Below are 27489 nucleotides of genomic sequence, written 5' to 3' on the forward strand. Positions count from 1 at the left end.
TTCCGTCAAAGATGTTTTAGCCCAGATATTCCTAGTCTTAGATGGCTAAATGGTGTACCCCACTTTTAGCAGATTTCGGAGCATCATACAGTCCGGACACAGTTTTCATCCCCCGGGAAGTTCCAACCAGTGCTCACTTAGATGCAGAAATGCAGAATGAACATTTCTCTTGGGAACATCCCCCCCAGGCCGTGACTAAGCCAGTTCTTCGCTTATCCTTTGTTCCAGGAATGGTAATTCCGCAACCTGCGCAGCAGAAGTCGTGTGCAGTTTGGGAGGTGGGAGGTTAGGTACTGACGGAAGTCTAGCTGTGACAGCGGGTTCAGAGTCGTGGTTAGGTAGTTCAGTCGGCAGAGCACTCGCTCGTGAAAATCAAAGATCCGAGGTTCGAGTCCCGGTCCGGCACACAGTTGTAATCCGGCAGGAAGTTTCAACACAACATTTTCTGCGAGCATGCTACTGTTCGTGTACGTGGTCAAGATGTTAGTGCAGACGCTAGCGACGTGCGAATAGATACTCTGGCGCCCGGCTTGATGGGCTTACACAAAATAATTTAAAATTTTATTAAATTTAGGTAGGGCAAATCTGTGGAACTTGCGTTGTTGTGGTGCTTACTGGATTCATCTCTTGGTCTCCCTCTACGACTTTTACTCCCACACTTGCCTCCAGTGCTAAACTGATGATTCGTTGATTTCTCAAACTGTGTTCATCAACGCATCTCTTCTCTTAATTAAGTTGTGCCACAAATCTCTTTTCTGTCCAGTTCCATTTAGTACCTCCTCATTAGTTATGCAATGTTGCCCTCTGAATGTTTCGTTTCCGTACAAGCCTGAAAAGACAAATGGCTTCAGAAATGACTATCTTAACTTAAATTTATATTAGGCGTCAACAAACTCCGGTTTTTTAGAAATTCTGCAACCTTCAGTATTTCGAAGAGTTTACACCACTCAGCATCGTCAGAAGCTTTCCCTAAGCCTACAAATGCTTTAAACGTTCCCTTTCTTTAACACTTTGAGTACCATGCTCGTAGTATTACGTTGTCTTCAACGTTAGAAAGAATACCATGCCCCTAACATTCCAGAAACAACACTTTCATGAAGATTGCCACGGTGGATTGTAAGATAAGTCGTAGAGCCACTACTGACTCGCTTTTTCCTACATTTGTCTCAACCTCAAACTGATCTTCTGCGAGTTTTTCCTCTGCATATAATTCATGTCAATATTTTCCAAACGTCACTAACTGAACTGACAGTTCGGTAATATTCACACCAGTTATCGCCTTGTACTGTGCTGTGAGTGAATCGGGATGGGAGCTAACGGTGTCTCCAGATGTGAAGTGGCTCCTCCATCTCGTAAACATGGTGCCTGAGAATACAAGCTGGAAAATTCGTTGAGAAAAGGACGAGGAACTGTGAATAAAAACTGAGACTGAACAGCAACGCAGGATGAGAAACTGCTATCTAATCCTACGAGACACTAACGCACTGACTTGTATTGTACAGCCTTGCATGTATCCTGTGCAGTTAAGTGCCACGAGACTCAAAGTCCCGTTCCGGGGGTAGATACAGCGACTGAGGCAGACTGAGATCGGAATCTTCAGTGGCACCAGCGGCACCGCCTGTACAGGCTAGCATGACTGCCCCTGAAGCGATCGCGCGCTATCCTCCAGGCCATCGCTTCTTCCAGTAACTTCTGTGCTGCCGGTCACATAACCCACACTACCCTTACCACAAAAGCACAGTTCCTCCTGGTTCCTAGGGTCCCTGCTGGCGTTAGGTTACTCCTATACTGGAACACCTTGTGCGACATTATACTTATAGCTATACACTCTCAGCGCTTCACGTTACTCATTGGTGACATGTACGCAACAACCTGCTTTCTTTGGAATCGAAATTATTACCTTCTTATTTATGTCTTCGCCTTGCCATATGTCTTGCACATGAGGTGAGGTAGTTTTTTCATTGCTGGCTCTCCCAAGACGCCGGCCGGGTTGGCCGAGCGGTTCTGGGCGCTACAGTATGGAACCGCGCGACCGCTACGGTCGCAGGTTCGAATCCTGCCTCAGGCATGGATGTTTGTGATGTCCTTAGTTAGGTTTAAGTAGTTCTAAGTTCTAGGGGACTGATGACCATAGTAGTTAAGTCCCATAGTGCTCAGAGCCATTTGAACCATTTTTTTTCTCCAAAGGCTGTCAACAGTTCTGACGGAATGTCATCTATTCCAGGGACCTTGATTCATCTTAGGCCTTTCAGTGGTCTGTCAAATTCTTCTCGCAGTGTCATACCACCATCTCATCATTATATATATCCTCTGTCATTTCTATAAATTGGCCTTCAAGTTCATCTCCCTTGTATAGGCCCTCTATATACTCCTGCTTTTCAGCTTTTCCCAGTTTGCTTAGGACTAGTCTTCCATCTGAGCCTTTGATATTCATACAGCTCCAAAGATCTCCTGTTTCCTTTAGGCGATATTTAACTTTCCACTTGTTATTAATGTTGGATGTTGCTATAGTCTTGCATTTGTCCTCTAGCCATCCCTGCGTTACCAACTTACTCTTTCTGTCAATCTCATATTTTAGATGTCTGTATTCCCTTTCACCTCCTTCATTTCTTGCCTTTTTATATTGTCTCCTGTCATGAATAAAATGGTTCAAATGACTCTGAGCACTATGGGACTTAACTGCTGAGGTCATCAGTCCCCTAGAACTTAGAACTACTTAAACCTACCTAACCTAAGGACATCACACACATCCATGCCCGAGGCGGGATTCGAACCTGCAACCGTAACGGTCGCGCAGTTCCAGACTGAAGCGCCTAGAACCCCCCGGCCACACTGGCCGGCTTCATGAATAAAACTTAGTGCTTCTTGTGATGTAAAGATTTCTAGTAGTACTTGTGTTTTAGCTTGTTGATCCTCCGCTGCCGTCTCTATTTCATTTCCCAAAGCTACCCTCTGATCTTCCACTGTATTTCGTTCCCCTATTTCAGGCAATCATTGCCTAATGCTCCCGTCGAAATTCTTTAAAACTGCTGGTTCTTTCAACTAATCCACGCCCCATCTCCTAATTTCCAAACTTTTGCAATCTCTTCAGTTTTAATTTTCAGTTCATAGGAGATTAATTATGTCCCGGGTTCGATTCCCGGCGGGGTCAGGGATTTTTTCTGTCTCGTGATGACTGGGTGTTGTGTGATGTCCTGCAGTAACTAGTTATTGTTTGTTGTGTCATATCTTTCGAGATTCGAACCCGGGTTCTTCGAGTCCCAGCCAGTTACCTAGGCCGGTGCGCTATCAGGGCTGTCGCAGAATAGCGTTTACCATGTGGGTACAGAAGCGGCAGTTATATAAGTTTCATTCCTCGATTTCTGGAAAAGTTTGCGTTTGCGGGCCCCATACCCGATGATGAAAAATGCTCTATTTACAATTATCTATTGATCCCTCTAATTTTGAGTAGATTGCTCTTCACAACCTTTAGAGGTGATTTTCTCAAAAACTAGGGGGTGTTGACCCAAAATAACTTAGATTCCTTCGTTTTAGGTTGTATACAAGCGACCTGCCAAATTTGAGCCGAATCCTTTAGCCGTGTCTGAGGCCTTCCCCTTGTGAGTGTGAAATTATTGGTTTGTTTATTTATTTGCTGACGAATGAAATCAGTTTTCACACACACAGGATTCTTTTCAATTTCATGTAAGTGATGTGGCTTTGAGCTGAGTAGCACATTTAGAACGTCAGTTCACATTCCCAGGTTTGTATTTACGATAACACACATACAAGCGGAGGCTACTCACTCACACAATAGTCATTAATACGGATTTAACTGGGAATATCACAAATGTGTAGCAACGGCGAGTTATCACATGTTACTGTGTTACCAGTAGGGTTCTTGTAGGCTGGCTCTGAGCACTATGGGGCTCAACTGCTGAGGTCATGAGTCCCCTAGAACTTAGAACTAGTTAAACCTAACTAACCTAAGGTCATCACACACATCCATGCCCGAGGCAGGATTCGAACCTGCGACCGTAGCGGTCTTGCGGTTCCAGACTGCAGCGCCTTTAACCGCACGGCCACTTCGGCCGGCAGAGTTCTTGTAGTATAGTACCTCTGCGTACGTCGTGTTAAAGTTTCGTCCTCTTTACTTCCTTCAGTATACAGCGTATGTGAAAATTTGTTTCGTGTCGGAAGCTGTTCTTCGTTAACCCTAATTAATTTCGGACCGAGTTACGACTTAAGCTTATGTTAGCTGTGAATTGTCAAATACGGTACAACACTTCCGGTGTTGAGGTGGCGGTATAGCCATTGGGCAAGATCCGAAAGCCAACAAATTTAAAACAAACAAAACAATGCGGTGAATACGAGTGGGACTCGCGCACTGAGGTTTCCGTAAGAACTTAATTACGTATAGGGACAGTTCATCGATTCTGGCAATCGAGGAAATTGACGATTTTTGTCTGTTACTGACATTGATACTGGCAAGATATTGGTCCTAGGGATTTCAAAATGCTGCAAAATTTTAGTTTCAAGTTTGACGTCGGATAAGAAATGACAACAGAAATATCTTTCCTGTGATAAACCTACAAATTAACATTTTTCGGATTTTTTCCTCTTCCATTTCTGTGAAACCTTACTTCTTCCAAATTTCACGGTGCTATGTCAACGGGGAGTACCCCATAGCTTTTGATAAGCGAGTTCGTGAGTATCTAAATGTGTGACATAAATGGCCGTATCTTTTGATTGCATTGACTTAGAAGCTGAGGTGGCAAGGGACCGTAGGCCTCAGTATGTGACATAAATTTCAGCTTGATCCGTTCTTGAGAAAATAGGATTTTGAACAGTCAAACAGACGGACATTTTTTTCCATTTAAACACTTCAGAGCAGCACACCACCTGGGTTACTAAGGTGGACCGTGTGCTACGTAAGACAAGTAACAAGCCAGGCAGCGTGTAGGTCTCTTTGCCGTCATGGCTGTTCACAAGTTAGGTTAGCTTGGCAAGAGCCCATTCCGTTGCCCGCCCTGCCACGAGGAGGCGGACCTATTTCTAAAATTTCTGCCCTGGCTGTTGTTCTGCGTGTTGCTGCACTATATAATACTATAAGTGATGTTTGAAATTAGCATAATTAATAAAAACAATATAATTATGCAAAATATAAAAGAAAATAAATATAGACAGAGAAGTTTCTAGAATTTATAGTGTCAAATAAAACCAAGTTCTCACTCATGCGATTCTAGACTGCAAGGCTCTGCATGTGCCCTGAAGTTGAACAAAACTAGATTTCTCTATATGAGATTATAAATGAAGTTTAAATTTCACATTAATCATAAATGCAATATGAATATTAACATATAATGATAGAAGTTCAAGATAAGTGATAGTGATAACTAAAGCCAAAATTCTTGCATAGGCAAGTAGCTAAAAGTTGAACATATCCAAATTCCCCTATACAAAATTAATTTTAAAATTTTAATTTAAAGATCATATATCATTACAAATCAACAGTGGTTAGAGACAAAGGCTTACCAAAATTAGGATAATTAATAAAAACAATGTAATTATACTAAGTATAAAAGAAAATAAAAATAGACAGTGAATTTTCTAAAATATATGGTGTCACCTGAAACCAAATTCTCACTCACGCAATTCCAGAATACAGAGGAGGTGTATGTGCCTTTAAGTTTAACGTAACTAGATTTATCTGAATGAGATTATAAATGAGGTTTAAATTTCACATGAATAATAAAAACAATATGAATATTAACATATAACAATAGAAGTAAAAGATAACATTTGAAAGTTATTAGTAATAACTGAACCCAAAATTTTTATACAGACAAGAAAATGGTTCAAATGGCTCTGAGCGCTATGGGACTTAACATCTGAGGTCATCAATCCCCTAGAACTTAGAACTACTTAAACCTACCTAACCTAAAGACATCACACACATCCATGCCCGAGGCAGGATTCGAACCTGCGACCGTGGCGGTCGCGCGGTTCCAGACTGAAGCGCCTAGAACCGCTCGGCCACACCAGTCGGCTACACAGACAAGAATAGATACACAAATATTCAGGTAGCTAGAAGTTGAACACAATCAAATTCCTCAACACAATATTAAAAATTTAATTTAATTTAAATGAGATATCATTGCAATATTAACAATGGTCAGGGGCAAAAGATGAACTAAATGCAAACAATGTGTTGAAAATCATTAAATAAAACTAGAAGTAAATAAACACAATAAGTGGTTTAATATTAGGGGAAGGCGGGGTAAGACGGGCAAGACTGGGAGGTGGGGTAAGACGGGGAAGGGCTATAAGCTACAGTTAGTGTATTGCCATCTGTGGATAGCTACGTCAATATCATCAATTCACAGGTCCCAGTGTGTTGACATTGTTGAACCTTAGTTTCGCGGCGGTTTCTGTGAGCTTTGCAAGGTACGTACAAATGTTATACTGATTTGCAATGTTTTAGACCTTTCGAGGTCCTAAAACATGTGTTTCGTGAACATTTGTCCAGACTGTATAGCACTGAATAGTACGTCTTATTAACAGTAAACAGCTGTGTCAGTAGACAGTGTTCACTAAATAGTGTTCATGTAGGCGTAACATAACCTGACAGCATGGTAGGGGGCAAGACGGGGTGGGGCAAGATGGGGAGGTTCCCCGTGTTGCCCCTACTATTTGTATTTGTCCAACCATTACGTTCTTATCGTCTCATGTGTTTACCTCGCTGCAGGTTTTGAACACGTACATTATACGTTGAATACAATTGTATATAGAATGGTATTCGTTATTCAAACGTTTCCTAATTAATTACAAAGTATGCCTTAGGCTATATGGCGAATAAAAATACACAAAACGTGCAAAGTCAGTATTCTTGCTATGCTTTAACGACTGACTATTGGAAATATGGTATTTACTATATAATATAGATTACCAGGAACCATCTGATTCAATAGTACGTTCCAAGTGTTTTTTTTTTTTTCAGATGGTTCGCAAGTATCGGCGACAAACGTCTAGGCAAGATTGGTCATTGGAGTCAATGGAAGGCCCTGTAAATGCTGTTATAGAAGGTCATATGGGTTCTTTCAGGGCTGCTCGACAGTTCAACGTGCCACAGACAACGATTGAACGACATGTGGCAAAGAAACGTGATAATCCTGGCTATACAGCTGTGAAAAGGTTAGGACCAACCATTCGTGCGTTTACCCCAGAACAAGAAGAAGAAATTAAAGACTACTTAACACAGATGGAAGGGCATTATTTTGGCCTAACACTTAAAGAACTTCGTGAGCTTGCTTTTCAGCTAGCTGAACGAAACAACATCAAACATCCATTTAATACTGCAGCCAAATCTGCTGGAAGAGATTGGTTAAATGGGTTTCTTGCACGAAATCCTACCTTAACGATACGAAAACCAGAGGCCACGTCAATCGCACGAGCAATGGGGTTCAATCGAGTTGCTGTAGATCGGTTTTTCGATCTGTTAGAAAGGCAATTAGACACTATCAAGTTTACGGGAGACAGAATTTTCAATTGCGATGAGACTGGTTTAACAGTCACTCCAAAAGGTCACACAAAGGTGGTTGCTTTGAAAGGGCGCAGACAGGTGGGAGCAGTTACTTCAGCAGAAAGAGGCCAGACTGTGACTGCAGAAATCTGTGTTTCAGCGTCGGGGTGCTACGTACCACCGATGTTAATTTATCCTGGAAAACGAATGCAACAAGCGTTTGAGACTGGCCTGCCCCCTGGTGCCTGGGCAGAAGTCCAAGAAACAGGTTGGATGACGAGAAAACTATTTTTGACTTGGTTTAAGAAGTTTATTGCATTTACTGGAGCGTCAAAGGAAAGACCAATACTTCTCATATTGGACGGTCACAAAACGCACACGAAGAATTTAGAACTGATAGATGTGGCCCGTGAAAATGGGATTGTCTTGCTGTGTTTGCCACCATACTGCTCACACCGTTTTCAACCATTGGACGTGGCATTTATGAAACCTCTCAGTAAATTTTATGAAGATGAAGTAAGATCGTGGCTTCGCACCCATCCTGGAAAAATTGTTACGCTGCATCAGATAGCAAGTTTATTCGGCGAAGCCTTCATTGATTCAGCTACAATGTCCACGGCAGTGAACGGGTTTCGGAAAACAGGCATTTGACCTGTAAACAGAAATGTGTTTCAAGAAAGTGATTACCTTCTCTGTTGAACTACAGACATTCATCAAACTCACACATCTGAAGTTACAGAAACGGAAGACCAAATACCAGAAACGTTGCCAAGATGTAAAACACCTGAACAATTAACAACTGACGATCAAGCCTCTGTTTCGTCTAACTTTGAGATTACTAGCCCTAAAATGGTGTTGGCTATTCCAAAGGTGGATAAAAAACCAAAAGGAAACCATCTAACAGGCGTGAAAAACCCGTTGTTTTAACCGAATCTCCTTATAGGAGTGAACTATCTGAAGAAATTAAACGAAAAGGAGTCCCCAAACGTGCTGCATATAAACGAAAACTCTTCTCAAAGACGTTTAATAAACCTGGGATACCACCAAAAGGACACAATGACAATGAAAAAGTGACGAACGTTACTGACGTCTCAACCACCCCTTCATGTTCATGGGATAATAAACTGAGGTCGAATGACAATGAGGAAGAGAGTGAAGAATGTTTATACTGCTATGACTTCTCTGAAGGAGGCTGGATACGGTGTATTAGCTGCGGACGCTGGGCCCACGACACTTGAGCAGGGATAGAAAGTGATGATGACGAGGCTGTCCACACTTGTGTACTATGTGAGAGTAAGAGGCCTAAACCTGATTCTACAATTCGCAGAACCATGTTTCAAAACCTTATCGTCACATGATTTCGTTATTCCAGTCCTTATTTAAGCTATAGAGATGAATTCATGCTAGTTCCCCATCTTTCCCCGCATATGGGGCAAGACGGGGAGTTGGTAGTTTATGTTTCAAATCGAGATATTTCTAACTAAATGTAACAAGTTTGCAGGTTTCTTTGCAGGCTATTGTAATTCAATGGTTAAGTAAACAAATGATAATCAAACCTACTTGAATTTGTTTATTTTTGTCCCTTTTGTAAGGGTTTAAAGTTAGCTTCCCCATCTTGCCCCGCCTTCCCGTACATTGGACAACAATTCATAAGAATTCCTTTTCCTTAATAAATCTTGAATGTTTTAATGCACAGACCGACAGCAAAGTATCCGTGTAAGGGTTCGGTTTTCACCACCTGAGGTACGGAACCCTGAAAAAAAGAGAAGACGCTAGGTCGGTCTGAGTGAGAGACGGGTGCGTGTTTTCTGCAGGAGGACTGGCGCGCGCGGCTGCGCGGCGTGCGGGAGCTGTCGTCGGCGGCGTCGCTGTCCCGCGTGCGGCCGCGGCAGGTGGCGGCGCTGCTGGCCGCGCTGCTGGGAGACGGCGGCGCGCGGCCGGGGCTGGCGGCCGACCGCAACGCCAGGGTCGCCGCCGCCGCGCTCGACGCCGCGGGACGCCTCGCCACGGCAGCCGCAGAGCAGCAGGCGGGGGCGGCGCCGTGGCTGGCGCTGGCGGTGCGCGGCGTGGGGCGGCGCGCCGGCGCCGGCAACCAGCTGGCCGTCAGGGTGGCCGCCGCAGGGGCCGCGCGACGCCTCACCGCGCTGCCGGGCGCCGCCCCACACGTGGCGCGGATCGCCGTCGAGGACGCCGCGCGACAGGTCAACGCCAAGGTCAGCCACGAGCCTACTCTGTGCCGGGGGCGGGGGGCGGGGGGCGGGGGGGGGGGGCTTATCAATTTGTCGTTTGTATGCAGGTAAATGTCTCAGTTACGAAAATCCCAGCAAATCGCCGATTCTGTAAACATTGGAACTCCCGTATTGCCGGGCTTGCTGCTAAGGCTGCGTTCACACTGCGCGTGGAGCCGGACCTGTGTGACTACCAGGTGTAGAAGGGTCAAACCGGAATTTCCCGATAGACGATGCTACCCGTCAGTGCAGGGCCCGTAAGACCGCGTATGCAGCGCCATCTGCTTCCTGTAACGGCTGACGACAAATGTCAATACACAGTTCCATACATCGATATCTGTTTCAAACCCGTAGACACGTCGAGTTTTGTGCCTACGAACTACAATTTGGGGCAGTATTGGTATTCTGTGATCATTTGAAGAAAATCGAATCCTATAGAATGCTTGTCGAAACGTGCTCTTGGGAAAATATACTCTTCCTGGCCGCTGTAGCCGAGCGGTTCCAGGCGCCTCCGTCCGGAACTACGCTGCTGCTACGGGCGCAGGTTCGAATCCTGCCTCGGGCATGGATGTGTGTGATGTCCTTAGGTTAGTTAGGTTCTAGTTCTAAGTCTATGGGACTGATGACCTCAGATGTTCCATAGTGCTTAGAGCCATTTGAACCAGGCTCACCGGCATACTGGCCCTCATCCTTAATCCTCCAGGTGGATTCGAACCGGCGGCTGACAGACCTGCCCGAATACCAGAAGTAACATATTGAAAGCATGATGTATAAATATTCACATTTAGTATGATGTAGACGTGATCCCGCCAGGGTTAGCCGAGAACGCTAACGCGCTGCTTCCTGGACTCGGGTAGGCGCGCGGCCCCGGATCGGATCCGCCCGGCGGATTAACGACGAGGGCCGATGTGCCAGCCAGCCTGGATGTGGTTTTTAGGCGGTTCTCCACATCCCGCTAGGTGAATACCGGGCTGGTCCCCATTTTCCACCTCAGTTACACGGCTCGTGGACATCTGAACACATTCGCTCTATTCCATGGATTACACTCGACGCTGACAATTGGGGTACACTATTTCCGTCTCGGCGGGGGGTACGGGGTGGCGGCAGGAAGGGCATCCGGCCTCCCCTTACCCAAATCGGGACTGCGGGACAAGGCTCAAGCGATAGATAGGTAGACAGTATGATGTAGATGTCAAGTCCCATAGTGCTTAGAGCCATTTCAACCATTTTGAAACATACTCTTTCGAGTGGTTCAAAAAATTCAAAAGTGGTGATTTTGACGTGAGTCACGACGAGCGCTGGAAAGCACCAAAAAGTTCGAAGACAGCGAAATGCAGGCCTTATTGGATGAAGATGATACTCAAACTTAACAGGAATTCGCGGGAAAATTGACTGTGACGCAGAAACCCGTTTCTCTTCGGTTGAAAACTATGGGAAAGGTGCAGAAAGTGGGAAAATTGGTTACGCATGAACTGTATGAAAGACAGCAAGTAAATTGAAAGACCACTTATGAAGTGCTGTCCGCCAAACACAAAAGAAAGTGGTTTCTCCATCGAATAATGACAGGTGATGAAAAATGGATAAATTTTGAGAATCCTAAGCGTCCTAAATCGTGGGTGAATCCAGGCAAACCATCGTCATCCACTGCAAGACCAAATCGCTTTGGAAAGAAGATAATGCTCTGTGTTTGGTGGCACCAGAAAGTTTTTAATCTATTATGAGCTGCTAAAACCTGGTGAAACCGTTAACGCCCCATCACACAGCAAAACGGGTCAGAGAAACGATCGAGGCGTTCAATTCGGAAATGCTAGGGCATGCGGCCTGTTCTCCAGACTTGACTCCCTCCGATTATCATCTGTTTGCATCACTGGGACACGCTTTCGCTGAACAGCGCTTAAGTTCGTCTGAAAATGTACGAAAATGGTTCGCTGACTCGTTCGCTTCAAAAGAAGACCTGTTTTTTTGGCGTGGCACTCGTAGTCCGCCGGACTGGTGGGAGAAATCTATAAATAGCAATGCATATTATTTTGAATAAAATATTGCTTATCAGTTTCAAACAACAGACGTGTAATTATCGCAACGAAATTCCGGTTTCATACTGCTACACCTGGTACCGTGTGTACCGATACGGCCTGTACCTAGCCAGCTCAAGCCTCTCCCGTGGGTGTTCACGTTGCGCACCGTGTCCGGTACGACGAGAAACGGGAAAATCCATGTGTCCGATTTTCATGTTGTGAAACTTCTTGGCGAAGACTACGCCACATCGTTTTATGAACTTGCTATTTCCTTAAAAGCTTTACTTTCCTCGTGAGAAAAAAAGCCCCTACTTTTCGTTTGTACAATTTTTTTAATTCCATAATGTGTCTGAATCGATTTTGAAAAAACAATAAGCGGTTAAAAAATCTGATTTTTGCACGCTTGCTACTGTAGCATCTTATATTGTTATTAAACTATTTACCTTTCCATAAGACGAAACAGTCATTGTGAAATGACGCTATTCGTCAACCACGTGCGCTTGATTTTTAAATCTTCAAAAGAAAATGTTTGATAGTGAGTAGCTTACTGTTAGATACGTTTTAGACCACACATTATTGCGAGTGAAACGTGGCTAAAGGCACAAAATAGTTTTTGAAATGTTAGTGACACTGATGTCTGTGTCCATTCACAAGCAAATGGAAGTTACTGAGTGGCGTCAATGCCGCGATAGTAACCCTACGGAGTTGGCGCGGGTTTAGCTTGCTTTAGTGTAGTATCAAACACTGCAGGATGTAAGAATCGAGTAACTAGCTATCATTTCACGCCTAGGGTCGGCTACTCGTACTATTTTAATGACTCATGACTAGAAAAATCCAAATATGTACGAATTTTTCTCTCGACAAAATCCAATTTAACGGGACAATCACCTGCTACGGTTTTACAGTGGACCACACCTCACAGCATAAAAGGTAAACAGTTACTTGATATCAAATGGTTCAAATGGCTCTAAGCCCTATGGGGCTTAACATCTAAGGTCGTCAGTCCCCTACACTTAGAACTACTTAAACCTAACTAACCTAAGGACATAACACACATCCATGCCCAAGGCAAGATTAGAACCTGCGACCGTAGCAGCAGCACGGTTCCGGACCGACGCGCCTAGAACCGCTCGGCCACAGCGGCCGGCACTTGTTATCCACATCCTGAAATGTACATTTCTTATTTAGAAGCAGAAGAGAAGAATAATTTAAGATGAATTTGCTATCGATAGACTCTAATAATATTCTACTCAATTCCTTTCTAGTAGGAGATGAAAAACGGCAGATGCTGAAAAATGTAACTACATCTATAGATGTTCTATTTCTAAGTTTGTGTTATATGCAAGATGTTCTTTTTGACAATTTTGATTTTAGAGTTCTGAGGAAGTGTACTACCACATGGTGTTAATACTTACATGCTTCAGAACGACACTATATCCACTTTCGAACAAATTGCCATAGCTCTTACGAACAGTATTTATTCTAGGAAATTACCGCAATAAATCCAAAGCTATGTGTAACTGCGTTTCAATGGACGTTTTTCTGGATCGTTCGATGATAACATTATTAAGTTGTCCTTGTCCCTAAGCTGCTTCCATTTTGATTCTTCCACTTTAACTGAAAGAAGAATGCACGGAATCACCGTAGCCCCAAACACTGCGGGACAAGTAAATAAAACAGTGTCGAGTGATGTGTTGGATTCTGCTGCAGTTCAAACCAGTTCAGAGGATGAGATCCCTGTGTCGCTCCATTTTCTTTTTTTCCGTGTTGTTTTTTTGTTTTTTTTCCTGTTTGTTGGGCTTGTCCCCGGCAGCAAGGGATCTTCACCGCTATCCAATTAGAGCCACCTTACGTAACAATGACTCCATTTTTTCCGTTGGTTTTGTTTTCACATCATTGTGACTCGTCGAAGTTCGAACCACAAAAGAAATGCATGGTTTTGGACTCACCTCACGAACGTCGACTGACCTTTAGGAGAGTTTTTCCTTACATGAAGAACTAAGAAACATCGGTGAAAAAGTTTTATTCACAATGCAAAACGAGTAACAACGCATTTCAGTGTCAACTGAAGAACATTCGAGACAAAAATTTCAAAACAGAACTTATTTTGACGGAAATACAACATAGTAAACAAAGTTGTGTACAACGATGAACTAAGCTGAGTTGATGTAGTAAAAACCAGTCACACCCTAAATCATAAAGTAATAATAAAGAAAAACTTCCACATACAAAGGCAACAGCAGAAGGAAAACAGGTTATAAATGAGTACACTACGCTACACAAAAACACACTGTTTAATACATTAAAAAAACTTTTCAGGAAAGACAACACATACAGCTAAAAATCCACACACACACACACACACACACACACAAGCGCACGCGCACACAGACGCACAGAAGGAGAGAGAGAGAGAGAGAGAGAGAGAGAGAGAGAGAAAGATAGAGAGAGAGAGAGAGAGAGAGAGGATCGAGAAAGACAGAGTGTAAACAAAACTCAAATTCTGTGTCAAACTCACCTGAGATCAAGTGAACGCCAACTGGGACATTACTCACAATTACAATATTTACAATAGGTTCTGGCAAAGTGAAAGCGTTCGTTACAGACAGAGTCTGCAAAATATGTGTAGTATGTGTGTGTGCTCCTCAGTAACTCATGGGATCAAAACCGAAAACGGACCTGCCAAATCATAACGTAAGAACAGAAAATATATGAGCGAAATATCTTGGCACATCAAAACTTTGTTTAAACACAAACTAAATTCATATAACGTTTGGCTGCAGATGAAACGTTACCTTTACATCTAATCTACAAATGGACCTGCAGAAGAGTGTAATGTAAAATAACGTAATGACGAAAACAAAGAAAAATGTCCTTCAGGCCTAATTTTCGTAGATTAGTTACTCAAAATATGTTCACAGATTTTCGTAAAGGAAACCCACAGATAGTGGCGCAGAGGTGATGAAACATGTTTGGGTCACATAAAAGAACAATGTTTTAATAGGATTAAAAACAGCCGACCAGTTGCAAAGGATAAAGTAATCTTTACCTAGGTTTCGATAGATTTAAATCTATCTTCTTCAGAAGGCGGCAGTATTACATTAACATGGAGTGATATATCATTGTCGTTTTTACAAACATCTGTAGAGCTCCATTAGTCCAAATAAAATATAGCCCTGAGAATAGGGTTTATCAGACAAATAAAAATAAGTACATGGAAGTTGGAGAGCGCATAAGCGACGAAGATGTTTGTAAAAACGACAATGACATATCACTCCATGTTAATGTAATACTGCCGCCTTCTGAAGAAGATAGATTTAAATCTATCGAAACCTAGGTAAAGATTACTTTATCCTTTGCAACTGGTCGGCTGTTTTTAATCCTATTACGTGGAACCGTTGCTGTTGCGCAGCTGTGTTTAAAATACTGAACAATGTTTTACGTAACAAGGAGACCTTACATCTGCTGTGGGTACATAACACGGTCAGTTGGAGGGGTGACAGGACGCCGTTCCTGTCTGACCCAGTAATCCCCGTGGAAGAAGTAAGGGTACTTCAACTGTTTCCGTGTAGTGTATGCCAACGTTCTCGAATGGTTGCGAATCGCGTTACTTAGGGAGGACTTGCGGATCAGCACGGTATTTACATAGTCGTTTGTGGAAAACGGCCTAAAAACCACATCCAGGCTGACTGGTGCACCAGCCCTCATCCTTAACCCTCCAGGTGGATTCGAACCGGGGGGCTAACAGACCTGCCCGAATCCCAGAAGTAACTCATTGAAAGCATGATGTATAAATATTCAGATTTAGTACGATGAAGATGTGAAGGCGGGGCGCTGGTGTCAAAATTCTGAACACCGGTCTTGTGAATGATTAACTAATCCGATAGTAGTTCCAGTGTGGTTCTTGTGTTGGAGACAGTGTGTGAAGTCCTGGCTCGTTAGTAGTGCACGCTGTGACACTCGGCGACCACTGAATAACTGGTGACAGTCGCAAGAAGTGATACCAGCTGACGGGAAGTGCTTGGTTCCGTGCTGTGACAACTGGCCGAGTGGAATTGAGCGTCCGCTTACGTCAGTGGTTGGTGGACGAATACTCATTTTCGAACTGTTATCTGATGTCAGGCGGAAGTAAAATTTAGTCCCCGTAATCAGTTTCCCCCGTGGCGTCAGAGCATACTGTGGCGCCTGCAAATGACTTACAGGGGAATGTCTTGCTGCGAAGTGACGTCAAAATTTTCGACTGTTATCGAGGTTCGTGATGGCGCGTCACATCCAGAGGCCGGGGAACTGCTTTCTCCCCTCGATATTATTTGTGACAAGCAAGAATACTACTGCTGTTGCCGCTCGTTTGGTTTGATGAAACTTAAGCTGTGGTTTTAGGTTCGTGCCGAAACAAACCAACGGAAATCGTGACATATTAGCATGTAAACAGTCGTATATTTGTGACAAGCAACAGTGTGAATGTCAGTGCCGCTCATTTCATACACAGCAATTCAAGCTGTGCTCTTAGGTTCCCGCCTGACCACATTCCTGGAAATCACAACATAATCGCAAAAGACAGCCATATATTTGAGACAAACAAGAATAGAAATGTCGTGACTGAAGTTGCAAAATCGAAGACACTGAATGTTGAGAGACGGGACTCTTATATGTAAATTAAAATGGTTCAAATGGCTCTGAGCACTATGGGACTTAACTTCTGAGGTCATCAGTTCCCTAGAACTTAGAACTACTTAAACCTAACTAACCTAAGGACACCACACACATCCATGCCCGAGGCAGGATTCGAACCTGCGACCGTAGCGGTCGCGCTTTTCCAGACTGTAGCGCCTAAACCGCCCGGCCATCCCGGGCGGCTGTAAACTAAAAATGTAAATAATATTGCAGAGCACGGTTTTATTGTATTAACGTCTTCTGACATTATCTTTCCTGTTATGACGTCCTCACGACTTTTACTTCCAATGTGTCATTAACTGACATTTATTGTAACAGTACTTACCACGAGCTACATGTATGTGACAAACGTTTAATGTGATGTTGCCTTGAAAAGCCATACTACCGGTAACATGAGTGTTGTAATACAAAAACAACGAAACACGTATATTCATGATATCGTATGCTAAGCTCTTCGCTTATTGATTGCTATCGAGTGTAGTGCTCGCATCGAGTTTTAATGGAACACACGTCATTTTGAGTCACTTCCGAGTTCCCAAGTAGAGTCGGGTGAAGTGAACGAGTCCAGATTTATCGTGGGAGCATAATATATGGTTCCTGTTAGTGCGTCCTTTGTGGCAACTGAGCATACACGTGTGGTGCCCATTGTATGTATGTACTGTATGTTAACGGGGAGCCTAGAAACGACGGAGAGGCTCCGTCCCCGCCACAGCCGCAGTGGTCCACAACCCCTCGACGACTACCGCAGTCCACTTCACCCCTCCGCCGCCCCAGGGTTATTGTGCGGTTCGGCCCCCGGTGGACCCCCCCCCCCTCCCCCACGCCAGGGAACGTCTCACACCAGACGAGTGTAACTCCTATGTTTGCGTGGTAGAGTAATGGTGGTGCACGCGTACGTGGAGAACTTGTTTGCGCAGCAATCGCCGACTAAGTGTAGCTGAGGTGGAATAAAGGGAACCAGCCCGCATCCGCAGAGGCAGATGGAAAACCGCCTAAAAACCATCCACGGACTGACCGGCTCACCGGACCTCGACACAAGTCCGCCGGGTGGATTCGTGCCGGGGACCAGGCGCTCCTTCCCGCCCGGAAAGCCGTGCGTTAGACCGCACGGGTGGGCTGTCGTTCCCACACTGGAGTCTGGCTGCAGACAAGGTAGTTGGAAACAGCCTGAAAATCCAGCAAGGGTGTTGCTGGGTGGGTTGTGCTGAGAAATAACTATTCAGAGGAAAAGTCAGTAAGTTGCCCTGTTTCCGAATTACTTAGTACTGGAGTTAGGCAGACCGTTGCGAGTGCGAATTGGAACGGCACGCCACAGACGGTGCCGCCAAATTAGTTCTTCGACTGCTTTCCTAAAAGCGACCAATACGGCGATACAAAAATTGGACACGGGCCGTTCGAATTTGCGGACGCAACGGCCCGATCTTTGAAGGCTGCTTCTGATCATCCTGTGTAGCTGCGTGCCGTATCTGAAGGCAGCAGCTTCGAGCTGACGAGCAAAAATTAAAGCCTGTCCTGAAAGAAAATTAGAATTAATGTCTATCTTTTATGTGGGCACTGCCGCACGTTGTGAAGGCATTCCTAATTACGCATATAAATATTTTTTTTCGTGATTTTCTTTAGATTTCTATGCTTTTTCTTTTGTTCATATGGGCATTTCTAATTGTGATTATTCTACTGTGGTTTTTAAATGTAAAGATGTAATTGTGACTATTTCGTTTGCCAATGGATAAATATGTTTCTTGCTTTGTACCTGTGGTAAAGTTTGTAAAGTTCTCTTTTGGAATATTATTAATTGTGAAAAATGTAGTCAATAACAATTATAAAGATTTACGATAACGATATAACATCTATAAACAGGGGACAGCGATAGTGATATCGATAGTCGAAAGGTTGTTGTGTAGTAGAGGGGATGGTAGATGGTGTGTCTGTGAAGCGTGCGCGGAAAAAATAGTACTGTGTTTTACGAAAAGCATACGTAATTGTATGGACAGTGATACCAAATTATCAGATTGTTAATTCTCTTTACCACTGCGGTATGTAATGCCATCGCCAGCGAACTTTAAGAGCAAATAAACCGGACTGTGAAAATGCCGCTAACAATACTTTGTTGTGGCCGACACGAACAGTGCTTTCATGCTAATGAACTTTGCTAGTATTGGTTTTGGGTGGTGGAACTGTTGTCTGTCACATTCTATCAAGCCGTGAAAGTGAAGACCTTAACTAACTATGCAATATAAATGACTTTCAGTGACGTTGTCGAAGTTTGAAATGCGAGAACAGAGTGGACATTGTTTACGGTGTGCTTCACACACAATAACAATTCTGTGAACTGTGTATTTGTGGCTAAGACTATATGAATGTGACGAACTGTGTAATTATGGACGATAGCGATACGGACAGTGCATAAAGTGTAAAAACGATCGATGTCTACGTACTTTGAAAGAGAGGGCATGCCAACAACGGTCGTATACTGCCGTCTTGTGGTTTGTTAATCACGACGGGGTTAATGATACAGCTGTGCCGGAATTTTATTTGCGTTTCGCCGGAGAAGATTAACCAGCGGAACTGCCTGCATCCCGCTCTCATCATCGTAACCCGCCGACATCGTGCTGCCCAACGCAACGCTTCGTATGCAACAAAAAGTTAAGAGATTTCGCCGAACGCTATCCCCTGACCTAGAAACTTTCTTTGTCTATTAAAATAAATTCTTTGTTTAGTTTATGTTTGCTTTCTGCTAACGAAAATAAAATTACAATCAGTGAATTAAAAGTTGCCTGGTAGTCATTGTTGAAACACCGGTAAATATAAACTTCTTCCTCTCATTAGAACTAATTCTCCTTGCATGTGAAAATTATTGTAGTTATTTTATGTAGTTTTATGTATTGTTATGAGACTAGATACATGACAGTGACTAATAAGAGTATTTTGTAGCGAAATATGGCTTCGCGAGAAAATTACGGCGACCGCCATAATTGTTTGCGTTCTGACCAATAACGTAAAAGCTGCTATTCCCGACGTGAGCGTGACTTATAAACGTCAGCTGTCAAATCACGTAGGGACTGTTTACCCAGTAGTAAAAGTTTTTGATATTGTATTGCTACGAGTCGTAGTATTAAGAGACACTGGTTATACTCAAAAGTGGGTAGATGTATGGTGAAACCCCCCAGTGTTCATGCGATTGTTAACAGTATTGAGTGTGATTCACGAAATTTTGTCACTTTTTCTAATTCCTTTCAGATATTGTCTTAGACGTCTTTGAAGTTTCAGAGAATATACAGGGTGTTACAAAAAGGTATGGCCAAACATTCAGGAAACATTCCTCACACACAAAGAAAGAAAATATGTTATGTGGACATGTGTCCGGAAACGCTTACTTTCCATGTTAGAGCTCATTTTATTACTTCTCTTAAAATCACATTAATCATGGAATGGAAACACACAGCAACAGAGCGTACCAGCGTGACTTCAAACACTTTGTTACAAGAAATGTTCAAAATGTCCTCCGTTAGCGAGAATACATGCATCCACCCTCCGTCGCATGGAATCCCTGATGCGCTGATGCAGCTCTGGAGAATGGCGTATTGTATCACAGCCGTCCACAATAGGAGCACGAAGAGTATCTACATTTGGTACCGGGGTTGCGTAGACAAGAGCTTCCAAATGCCCCCATAAATAAAAGTCAAGAGGGTTGAGGTCAGGAGAGCGTGGAGGCCTTGGAATTGGTCCTCCTCTACCAATCCATCGGTCACCGAATCTGTTGTTGAGAAGCGTACGAACACTTTGACTGAAATGTGCAGGAGCTCCATCGTGCATGAACCACATGTTGTGTCGTACTTGTAAAGGTACATGTTCTAGCAGCACAGGTAGAGTATCCCGTATGAAATCATGATAACGTGCTCCATTGAGCGTAGGTGGACGAAACTAAAATGAGCTCTAACATGGAAATTAAGCGTTTCCGGACACATGTCCACATAACGTCTTTTCTTTATTTGTGTGTGAGGAATGTTTCCTGAAAGTTTGGCCGTACCTTTTTGTAACACCCTGTATACACAATTTTGTCAGTTCAGGTTAATTTCAGAGCAGTTTCTCGTGAATATTAGAGTTTTCAGTTCATAAACAAAGTGGGATCGTGACCAATTGAGAAGTATAACAAAGAGTGTGGTTTTCCAACTAGAATTTTGAATGACTTCACAGTTCAGATTTTGATAATTATTTTTGCTGTGGGTTGAGGTCATCACAACGTAGAGGGCGCCTTAAGGAGCGCGCGCGTTGCTTTTCGTTTCCCGCCAGGCCCGCGAGTCGGCGCTGCTGGTGGCGCTGTACGCGGCGACGCTGCAGCCGCCTCCGTCGCCACCGCCGGAGGCGGACGCGCTGCTGGAGGCGGCGCTGGAGCTGTCTCTGGACGGGCGGCGGCGCGTGCGCCAGGCGGCGCTGGAGCTGGCGGCGGCGGCAGCGGCGCGCGCCGACCCCCGGCGCCTGGAGGCGGCGCTGCGGGGGCTGGCGGAGAGCCGCTCCCCGGCCGCCGCCGCCGCCGCGCGCGCCCGCCTCACCCGCCCCCAGCTGCCCGCCCCCGCTCCCGACGGCCTGCTGCGCTACGGCCTCCACCTGCCCAGGGGCGCCGCCGCCTTCGCCGCCCCGCAAGGTACCCTCTGCTCTGTCTGCCGCAGATCTGAAGATCGCTCACTTTTTCATAGACTATCTACAGTAGTACGGATTAATAAACGACCTTCGCAAAGAGGGTCCACACACTTTCCAATCTATAAATCAGATGCACTGCAATGTTTTGTGATTCAGAGAGTCAAATATTATACACATGTATTAAAACTATGTAACTAGATGTAACCAGCTTACGTTATTTGATCAAAAATATCCGGACACCCTATGTAACGCGAAATTTAAAATTTTTCCAGCGAACTAAATGTTCGAAGGGATTTCAACATTGCAGCCGGTCGACGTAAGCTTCACGATATTTCAACTGGACACCTGCCAGTCGTCTTCACATGAGCCACGGAAGACTGACGAAGACGTTCACCGCTCCGCCCCCTATAGCGTGCTGATAGTATTCCCGCGCGAGGATCAGAGCCAGAGTGACACATTTTGTTAAGACTGCCACTTTCAGCAAAATAACGGAGAAGGTCAGTCATGCTATTGTTAAGGAGAGAATCTGTTATACGAGATGAAATTGGATGCCATTTCAGAAGAAATGTTCCACTTATATCTGAACGTTGCAGCACTTCTCTCTCCTGTATCCTGGGATTGGTTCGATGGAGTGCCTCCAGCCAAGTTTGATTGGATACGTAAGGATGCAAATTCTCGGCAGATGTTAAAATTTGATCGTTTGGTGCCACAACAGACGTCGTCACAGGGAACAGCTGTACGAAGTTCCGTTGACAACTTCACGGAGTGTGGTATGGCCTATATAGGACAAACAACACGCTCAGTGGATGAACGCTGCACGGAACATAAACGTTGCACTCAACTTTTCAACGCAGCAAGTCTGCAGTTGCGGAACATTTTATCTCCACAGCCGTACAATTAAGTCTAACAAAACAGTATCTTTCTGGGACTCCATTATAAAGGAATTCGTTGAAATATGCATCGCGGAAAATCTAATGAATCGTGACAGATGCTACCAGCTGAATGATGCGCGGAATCCCGTCATCTCCGACATTTGCTCCAGACGATGACTGCGCCGAGCGGCAGTAGTCTCAGCGCATTATATGGGGCAGATCGGCTAATGTATTCGTTGACACCGCCTTCCTCGCCCTTTATCCTACCCTTCAACGGTCCCAACGTACCCTTCAAACCCTCCTTGACCAGTTCACTGCTCGGTGCAACCAGTAGTTCCTCTGTGTCAACCCCTACAAGTCTCAGGTGATCATCGTAGGCCGCACCACCTGCTCCTTCCATCTCCATGATTTCTACCTCACCATTTATGGCTGTCCTATCCACCTCACTCCTACCCTCAAATACCTTGCCTCACCCTCGACCACCAGCTCACCTGGACTCCTCATCTCCTTACAATTCAACACAAAGCTCGCAACAGATTCCACCTACTGAGACTCCTGTCTGGCCAGACATGATGAGTGCATCCTCCCACCATCTTTCACACCTACAAATCCTTGATCTACCCCATCCTCTGTTATGCCAACGTTGCTTGGATTTCCGTCCCTCCCAGGTTCTATAAAGCGTTCCAAATCGTCGTACGCCATGCACTCCACCTCGCCTTCTCCATCCGCCTCCCGTCCCACACGCGCATCCTCTATGACCTCATCCCCTTTCCCCACCTTCTCCTTTTTCTTGAACACATCCGCACCCTGTATATTGTCTGCCGACTCGATCCCCCTCACCCTCTGGTGTCTCCCTTCCTCTCCACCCCCAGCCTCGTTGCCGCCCATTTACCATTGTGTTCCACTCTCTCTCTTCATCTCCACACCCTCCACCTTCTTTCCCAACGCAACTTCCAGCATGTACCCCTCCCGGATGATGAACTTCGCCCTGACGTCTACCCTTCCTACCAACTCAAACCCCACCTTCCTCGTGCCTCCTCCCCCTCCCTTCTCCTGAGCGGCTTCCCCCTTCTACTCCCCCTCCCTCTCCTGTGCTCTCTTTCAGTGTCTCTGCACTCCCTCCTGCCTTGTCTTCCCTCTTCATCTCCCACCCTGCCCGTCTCCTGCCGTTTGGTGCGCCCCCTGACCCCCTCCTTTTCCTCTTCCTCCCGCCCCCCATTCCCCCTCCCCTCTTTTTTCCTCTTCTCCGACCTACAGTCCTCTGGCTGGCCCCTACCAGCGGTTTTTATTCTTTGTGAGTGTTCCCTCGTTTCCAGTGGTTTTGTTTTCTTAAATGTCTTGCTGTGTGTGATTTTTATACTGTGGCCGACTTTTAACGTGTGTTTGACTCCAGTGATCTTAAGTACGCAACGAATTGCCATCTGTGTTCTTTTAACTTTATGTCGACTTTTTAATTGTCCCCCAATGTCCCCATATTAGTGTATATTTTAACTCCCATCATCTCCATTTCTGTATTTTTATGTTCCCCTTTTTCCCCCATTTTTTATGTAAGAGCTCCCCTTGTATTTCTGTTAAAGCCATTTGGCTGAAGAGTGGTGGGCTGTGCCACTGCCAGCCCTTCCTTGCCCATGTGGTGCAGGGTAATGAAATTACAATAAAGGAAAAAAAAGTATTTGTCACTCTTCGACAGCTCACCTGAAGATGGCTGGCAGGTGCCCAGTCGCAATATTGTGGAGTGAAGTTTATGGCAACCGGCTGCAATCCTGAAATCTCTTCGAAAACTGTGTAATGCTACATTCACCACCAAATACCACGACCGGCAGACTCGGCAGTAGAAAAGGAGGCGGAGATATTGTGCCACCAGCAGAGAAATAGTAACAGCAGAATGTATTGCTGCGGAAAGCTCAGTGACTGCGAATGTGGACTAGTCATCTGTTGTCACCTGAGTAACACATATGACAGGAATATTTCAACACTTCAGAACCTCCTAAGTCGATTGTTTGTAATGCCATAGTGAAGCAGAATCGCGAATGGAGAATCACAGGTAAAAGGAGACGAGGCAGTCCTCGTGTAATGACAGAGAGCGACGGTCGAGGTTTATCAAGGAACGTTCTAAGAAATCGCATAAAATCAGCGGAACGACTCAGTCGTGAGTTTCAGAGTGCTGCCAGCCCACCAGTCCAGCCGACATAATAACTGTGCGTGAGGAGTTAAAAATAATGGCGTACAGTGGTGGAGTAGGTCCCCATAAGAAACACATTTCCGTCTTCAGTGCTATGCGACGATTGAGGTGGTCTAAAGAGCGAAGCCACTGCACAGTGGATCACTGGAAACGAGCGGCTTGGAGTTACATATCACACCACACCCTGTAGTAATCCGATGGAGTGGTCTGAGTTCGGCAGCTGCCTGCAGAACATCACCTACCATCAAATGTACAGCCTGTAATGAACTACAGATCAGCTGATGATATACTATGGCTGTGTTTCTCATACTTACGATATGATACCCTTATTGCGCTTACGAAAACGCTAAATGCTGAAGAGTCTGACCACAGTTTACAGAATTCTGCACTGTGTACAGTAGAGGAACAATTCGCAGACGATGATTCTTTTCATCAGCATGGCGGTGCACTATGTCATAAAACGCAGTCTGTGAGGCAATTGTTTGTAGACAATAAAATTCCTGAAATGGACTGGCCCCACCTGAATCCGATGGATCACGTTCGGAAGGAGTCATACTGCTCAGCGGTAATGGATTTTTTAGTCGATTAATCATTAGCGGAAAAATGCTGCTACTGGAACAAAAAAAGGCGAATATGCTCCTGTTTAAAAGACTCTGAAAAGCTGGGTATCAGCAGCCTAATTCTACATTCCTCAACAACTTGGAAGTATTTTCCAAAAATTTTGCCAAGCGAATATATTCGGCACTCTTTTTAACAAACAAAAAATGAAATGATCATATGGCATTGTTGGCCGGGAGGCCCCATTCGGGGAAGTTCAGCCACTGCAAGTCCTTTTTAGGTGACGCCCCATCGGCGACTTGCGAGTAAATGTTGATGAAAGACACACAACACCCAGTCCCCTGCCGGGAATCTAACCCGGGCCCCCTGCGTGGTAGTCGATAACGCTACCGCTTTTTTTTCCATTTTGTTCGATATAGTTCGTTGCGTTTGGTCTGGGCGGACGTCACAAGACATCCATTCAAGTTGATCTTTGATGCCTTGACTCAGTTTTTTTATTACAGAGAGCACGCAGCCCTCTGACCGAACACGCTGAGCTACCGTGCCGGCATCTGCTGAGCTGCGGAAGCGGACTTTAACAAGTAACTCTCTTGTCACTCCCACAAGCTCCCCTACCCGTAACTCGTTCACACCCACTAGTCTAACACTGTGAGTCGCTCATACCCACCCATTCCCACTTGCGCATTCTCACTCAGCCCAGTTCACTGTTGTTGTCTTTTTGTGTCTCTGTAACTGTCGCTGTCCCCCATGTAACACACACAGTCGCCTTCGTTCTGTCCTACGACTACTCCTTTCTCCTCGCACTGTCACAGGCTCCCTCTTTGTCTCTCTAACTGCTGCTGTCTCACTCATTCCATGCCACTGCTCCTGTCTCTTCTCACTGTCACTATTTCTCTCTCTTCCCCTTTGTTATTGTCATAGACTCTGTCTCTCGCTCACTTCTACTTTTTCCATCTCTTTATTCTTCTCCCACTGGCACTGTCTCCATCACTCTTTTCCTAGCACTGTTCTGTCAGCGTCAACTGTATTCCAGTGACGCTGTGTCCCTCTCTTTCTAACACGTTGCCATCGTCTCCTTCGCTCTTTCTACAACACAACCACTGTCTCCTAGTGTTTATTAGTTTTACGTCTCTTTCCCACTGCCACTAACTGCTTCACTGTCAGTAGAAAACAGCGCGAATAACTTCGCAGGCCGAAATTTTTGGGAAAATGTTTAAAAGTGCTGAGTAAGGTAGAATGAGGCAGCTGGCACCACATTTTTAAGAATCTTTTAAACAGGAACCCAGTTTATCATAATCTTTTAAACAGGAGCATATTCGCCTTTTTAGTGACCCGATAGGGGCATTTTTCCTCTTCCCTGCTTTTCCCTACCACAGCAGGGCATGTCACTCAGATGAAAAGAATTTGATAGGTCAGTAAAATTTTGATACTTGTTGGCACAGTAAAACTGTGTGCCGGACCGAGACCCGAACTCGGGACCTTTTCTTTTCGTGGGCAAGTGCTCTACCGACTGAGCTACCAATGCACGACTCACACCCCCTCCTCACAGCTTCAATTCTGCCAATATATCGCCTCCTACCTTTCAAACTTCACAGAAGTTCTCCTGCGAACCTTACAAAATGACACTCCTGGAAGAAAGGCAAAGGCCTCGACTTCGAGTCTCGGTCCGACACACAGTTTTTTTAATATGGCCGCAAGTTTCATATCAGCGCACACTCCGCTGCAGAGTGAAAATTTCATTCTGAAAATTTTGATAGCCTGCTTGGGTGAAATTGAAATAGTGCAAAACTAAGTTAACACCTCAGACAGGATTTTAAGTTCACAAAAATTTTGCGTGTGCCTCAGTACTACAACATGGCGACCCAGAACCCTTCAGATGATAACGGAGACATTTTACAGCCTATTTCTAGGTGCTGCGAGACTTTATAAACTACGTTCTCTCCTCAAGCCGGATTTTTAAGTGCGCATTTTACGTGTACAAGTAGTTCAAGGTTGAACCTATGTATTCTGGAAATGGATGAAGATGTCAAGGAAATTTTCAACATTGTTCGAGATCTGGATCTTATCAATATGTCGTAAGAATTTGAGCCATTTGCACTGCATAGCCATCTTGGAATCCACTGCTCGGATTTGGTACTCAAAAGCCATATGTTTCTCGATTATGGATAAGGATTTTTGAAAATGGGAAGACAGTACTTCGAGATTAATGTTCAGAGACTATACTGTTTAAAGCTCCGCAATTTGCTATGATTGGTTATTCAGATATCCGCGGTTGACGGCCAAGAAATGGAATAAAACCATTTTCTCCGTTTTTCTCAGGATCCACCCATGACCTACACTGAAGCGCCAGAAAAACTGGTACATGCATGCGTACTCAAATACAGAGATACACTATGTGATCAAAAGTATCCGAACACCTGGCTGAAAAGTACTTACAGGTTCGTGGCGCCCTCCATCGGTAATGCTGGAATTCAATATGCTGTTGACCCACCCGTAGCCTTGATGATAGCTTTCACTATCGCAGGGATACGTTCAGTTAGGTGCTGGAAGGTTTCTTGGGGAATGGCAGCCCATTCTTCACAGAATGCTGCACTGAGGAGAGGTATTGGTGTCGGTCGGTGAGGCCTGGCACGAAGTCGGCGTTCCAAAACATCCCAAAGGTGTTCTATATGATTCAGGTCAGGAGTATGTGCAGGCCAGTCCATTACAGGGATGTTATTGTCGTGTAACCGCTCCGCCAAAGCCCGTGCATTATGAACAGGTGCTCGATCGTGTTGAAAGATACAATCGCCACCCCCGAATTGCTCTTCAACAGTAGGAA

The 27489-nt window shown here is 44.8% G+C and overlaps 1 protein-coding gene across 1 annotated transcript in view; it reads left to right on the top strand.

The window, feature by feature from the left end:
• Positions 1-27489, top strand: part of LOC126417065 (uncharacterized) — a 106866-nt gene that overhangs the window by 72960 nt on the left and 6417 nt on the right. Inside the window, exons 2-3 of the mRNA XM_050084958.1 lie at positions 9316-9714; positions 20709-21060. Coding sequence (XP_049940915.1) covers positions 9316-9714; positions 20709-21060 — 751 coding nt within the window. The remainder of the gene's footprint in view (positions 1-9315; positions 9715-20708; positions 21061-27489) is intronic.

The sequence above is a fragment of the Schistocerca serialis genome, chromosome 8 (genome assembly GCF_023864345.2).
Source record: "Schistocerca serialis cubense isolate TAMUIC-IGC-003099 chromosome 8, iqSchSeri2.2, whole genome shotgun sequence".
Classification (NCBI taxonomy): domain Eukaryota; kingdom Metazoa; phylum Arthropoda; class Insecta; order Orthoptera; family Acrididae; genus Schistocerca; species Schistocerca serialis.